The 4855-nt window shown below is 45.3% G+C and overlaps 1 protein-coding gene across 4 annotated transcripts in view; it reads left to right on the top strand.

The window, feature by feature from the left end:
- JAK2 (Janus kinase 2) overlaps positions 1–4855 on the top strand; it is a 149272-nt gene that overhangs the window by 135508 nt on the left and 8909 nt on the right. For all 4 annotated transcript variants that reach the window (XM_019517622.1, XM_019517620.1, XM_019517621.1 and 1 more), the window contains one exon: positions 1918–2031. In XM_019517622.1, coding sequence (XP_019373167.1) covers positions 1918–2031 — 114 coding nt within the window. The remainder of the gene's footprint in view (positions 1–1917; positions 2032–4855) is intronic.

The raw sequence follows: 4855 nt of genomic DNA, 5'->3' as shown, positions 1-4855 counted from the left end.
TTTCTCTGAAGATGCTCAGTCCCTCTCAGAGAAAGCACAAGACTGCTTACAAGTCTTTGTAAGCAGTTTTGCCCAAAACCACTAATGTAAAGTATTCACTTACAAATTACCTGAGTTGATACAAAATTATGACTTGGTTCTCCTGCTATCTATGATACTTATAAGCAGGGATCCTGGTTTCCTCTGTTTAAAAATTGCAGATTCTCTGATTAAAAACCCCCAAAATCTGTGATTGAAATGAAATGCCACTATATATATAGGTATCAGTTGAACACAATGTTTTATTGGTATATTTACAATTTTAAAGCAATTTGGAAGCTCACCAGTGCCTCAATCACTATAATAAGATACATTCTAAGTACCTATACATTTTTGATATTTGATTTTGGGTTTTTTATCGTGGAAAATCAGAGTTCCCCCTGCCCCTTCACTCACTAGGACGCAGGTCCTGGCCCCTCGCTCCCCACCCAGAGTTCCTACAGCCCTGCTGGAGGGGACCCCCGGCTGCCAGGGCTATGGGGCCAGGAACCAGGGTCTGCAGCCCCTGGGCCCCCCCTGCAGCAGCACCCAAGCCCCAGCTGCTGCCAGTGGGAAGCAGCAGACAAGCAGTGGAGCAGAGCATGGAGCCCAGCTCCCCTTCCCCCACAGGCAGCATGGCCAAAGTGGAGGGGCAGGAGAGGGGGCAGATGCAAGCTGCCCACTGCAGGTTTGGGCTCCCCGACCTGCTGCCCTCCTCCTAGGTCCCAGTGGGCGGGCGAGACCAGGAAGGGAAGCTCATTGCCACTGCTGGGAGCTCTGTGCCAGTGTGGCAAGGCACCCCCTGCCTGCCTGGTAGCAGTAGGGGACACAACTCCTGCGCCACCACCCCTGCTGCTGCTGGGCAAGAAGGAAGCGCTTCACCATGGCAGCGCAGGCCTTGCAGCAGCAAGGAGTTTCCCTGCCCACTCAGCTCTGCCACACCGGATCCCACTCACTGGGCCTCGAGGCCCTGGGGGAGGGCAGCAGAGCAGGGAGCCTGAGCCCACAGTGGGCAGCCAGCCCCCCACCCTATGTACAACTCTGGGGGGCACATGCATCCCATGGACTCCCCAAGAGTGTGCACAGTGGTGGGGAGCCCCCCCTCCCCCCATGGCTGTGTTGCCGTAGCTCATTGCTATGGAAACACAGCATCTAAAAATAATCATGCATCACTGGTTAATGCACCAAGTGCACAGTCAGGGCACATGTGTCCAGTGATAACAAATAGCCATGTCCTTAGAAATCTTTTTCAATGGTAAATATCTATTGGCATGATCCCTATATGATATGGTTGTGCTTAAAACACATATTCAGGCATCTCACCTTACCTAGTGCTCCCTGTTAGCCTGTATAACTGATCTCTCCCTGTTGTTATGTGTCAGTGTTGTGCCATCTACACATATTATTAACAGTAGTTGTATATTTTCATTCTGATCATCAATAAAGATTTTGGCAGCTGGCTGCCAATTGAGAGCTCCTTAGCCAATTATTTTGACCTGCTGAGGTGCAAGGTAGCAGGTTATGCAAACATTAAAAGATTTAACTTTCTAATAATTGTTGTTTAACATGCTCTTCAATTACAGATGGAATAGAAAGTATTTACTGTAATTGTCACTGTAAGATATAAACATATTAACTTGGGGGGGGGTTCCAAATACAGAACAGAAATATTTATGAAACATCTCTGCATTATCTGTTTTATGACTGAAACTCAGGAGCATTAAGGGCAATAAAAAAAATTCTTCACACATGACAGGACCAAAGTCTTAATAAGCTCTGTGCTGTATACGCATACTTATTGATCCAGTAGTAGACAGTGATGGTAAAATTAACAAAGCCTTTCCAATTTCAAAGTATGCTTTAACTTAGAAGTAAAAGAAACTTGGTTTTATGTTTCAGGAATTTATGCGCATGATTGGTAACGATAAACAGGGACAGATGATTGTATTCCATTTGATCGAGCTTTTGAAGAGTAATGGACGACTCCCAAGACCAGATGGGTGCCCTGATGAGGTATTACAGTGACTTTTTTGTCTTAATGCTGATCAGTAAATAATAAGTAATAACAATAAATGATGTAATTTCTTCATGGTATATTGCAGCAATGTCCATTGTGTGGTCACCTAGGCCCCTGCTACCTGTTACATATGTTAATCAAGTGGTGAACCATGCAATAAATTTAGGCTAGCCATATGTGCAAAGTAAGACCAGCCACAAGTACAAAGTAATTATCACACAATTAACTGGTTAATCATACAATAAATTTAGACCCGCCACATGTGCAAAATAATTATCATGCCATAAAAATGACTATCCAGCTATAGAAAGAGCCAATCAGCTATAAAGTTAGTGCTTGATAATGTGTAACAACTCTATAGCTGGTTTCTGTCTGGCTTGAATTTGAACATGTAGGAGGGCCCACATTCAGAAGTGGCAGATGGTTGTGTTTTTACCATGTAGTAGTTAAAAGACCAAAGAGAGGTATTATCAGATATATGGTCTTCCTGAATCTCTCTGGATAGGTTAGCTGCAGTTCATTGCTACAGGTTCATACAGATTTCAACTCCAAACTGGAGAATGAATAAGCTTTCAGGAGTCTAGCAGATAGCTCTACCTGTTAATATGGCTGGCTGATAGTTTCACTTAAGACAGGGCTGTCCAGCTGGCAGCCTATAAGCTGCATGCCCACAAGGGGTTAGTTTGCAGTGGCCCAGACTCCCACATAGCTGCTCCTCCCCCCGTTGCTCCAGCTGTAGCAGCTGCTGGGGGCTCCAGGCTCCCTGTTCCTCCTCCAGCTTCTGCTTCCTGCCTTTGTCCCAGGGGCAGAGCAGGGCATCATGGCACAGCCTTTGGCACCCATGCGGCACGCTGTAGCAGAGAAACCTATAGGCAGGAAGCTGAAAGTGGGGCTGGGGCTCTCTTGCCTGTGCACAGGGGGTGGGATGGGGGAGGGAGAAGGAACCACCAGCACATACAATGCGGCATTGTGGGGAGAGCATAGCTCTGTGAGGGCCTGTTGATCACACTAGTATGGTCTATGCAGGATCCAGGCCCTGCTGGTACAGCTCATGGGACATACAGGTCATGGCTGCCTAGAAGCTAGACAGCCGTCACTTCAGATATGTTAGTACAGCCTTCACACTTAAGAGTTAAAGTCTCAAAGACATGTGAGTTTCAGTTGTCCGTGTTACACTAACATGACTGTAATACATATACTCTGCTGTCATTGAATTTTTACAACATAAATGGCAGTATATTTGGCTACATGTTTTAACCTTAAAAATAGGAATAAATAATAAGACTTATGTGCACAGTGTCCTAGTTAATGATGATGTTGACATCTTAAAGTTTGCATTGCCTGATTTATGTGACTTTGCTTGTCCAGCCTTCATATTGCAGATGTTCCTTGCATCTAATTCTGAGATTTAAATTACCTGCCTTCACTATTTCCATTCGTTTCTTCCTCTGCTGGCAAGCTTAGGAATACACATACTTACTTAAATGCCAGTGCTGGTCCTGTGCAAAGATTTACACACTGGATGTACATGAGTTGTCCCATGTGGAACTCTTTGCATGTACTTAATTTTATACACAAGCCTGTAGAGGGTTATAGCATTGTACTGTAAGCATATAGGAGACGTTCACAAGTAGCCTCTGCATTTGTACTCTCACGTTGGGTATATATAACCAGTTATGTGTGCATGAAACCCCTTCATTTAAACACTCTAAATCAGGGGTGTTGAGCAAACCTGGCCCCAGAGCCAGATGAGTGGCACAAGGCTGGCCCACAGGCTGGATGTACAATGCAGGGCCAGCCTTGCTGGCCAGATTAGCACAGACCCTCCTCCCCTCTCACATGCTGAACCCAATGCCAGTGGTGCTTGCTCCAGCTAGACCAGGACTACATCACATGGTGCCCATTCTGGCCAAATTGGGATGTGAGCCTGCCCCATATGGTCTGGGATGGACACTGCATGCAGCACAGGTTCTGGACTGGCTGGAGCAGATGCTGAGTCCAAAATGTGGGGGAACCACAAAGCCCTTCCCCACACCCCCTTGCCAGTGCATGACAACACTGTATTTGGTGCCAATTTTGGGACCTGTGCTGTACCTGGCGCCCATCCCAGACCAGCTACCATAGTGCCAGAAAGGCTCTGTGGAATCTGGATCTAGCATACCTGGGGGAAGGGAGGTCTGGACTGGCCCCATGTGGGTCCAGCTCTGGGGGTAGATGATGTGACTCCATAGGCCATGTCTTAGATACCTCTGCTCTAAATGAGCATGTATTCTCCTAAATAATGTAGAAATGTTCTTCTTGTGTGAATATTTTTTCTTGCTTCTATATGGGTTTTTTTTTAATCTGCATGGTTTGAATAACCACAGGGTGGTTTGTATCATGAGTCTGTTTCTTTGGGCCTTATGGGGAAGTGGGGAACTAGTACTTGCAACAGAATAGTTTTTTAATTTCTCAAAATAATAATGGGGAGGTTTCAGTCTTCCCCTTTATGTAATCTACATAAAGACCCAACTGGTTCTTCAGTGTGAGAAGCTGTGGTTTTCTCCCATTTTTGAGCTCTGATGGAACACAAGTTATTAGTCCATAACTTCTTACCAGTCTATTTTTTATTGGCTGCTCTGAGCATCAAATTAATGTAATTTTGGAACTATTGTAATTGTTTTGGAGAGAGGAAGACTGTCGTTCAAGTGGATGCGATTTCTGTGGGTTTTTGTTTTTTAACCTGGTACTTGAAAGTTGGCCAGAGGCTTAAAATATTAATAATGGTCCAGGTAAAGTTAGATTAGTGACCATAGTGCAGATAAGGAAGTAAACACTGAA

This window comes from Gavialis gangeticus, unplaced genomic scaffold (genome assembly GCF_001723915.1).
Source record: "Gavialis gangeticus isolate Ggan-Ray unplaced genomic scaffold, GavGan_comp1, whole genome shotgun sequence".
Classification (NCBI taxonomy): domain Eukaryota; kingdom Metazoa; phylum Chordata; order Crocodylia; family Gavialidae; genus Gavialis; species Gavialis gangeticus.
This window is presented reverse-complemented; position numbering and strand designations above follow the sequence as displayed.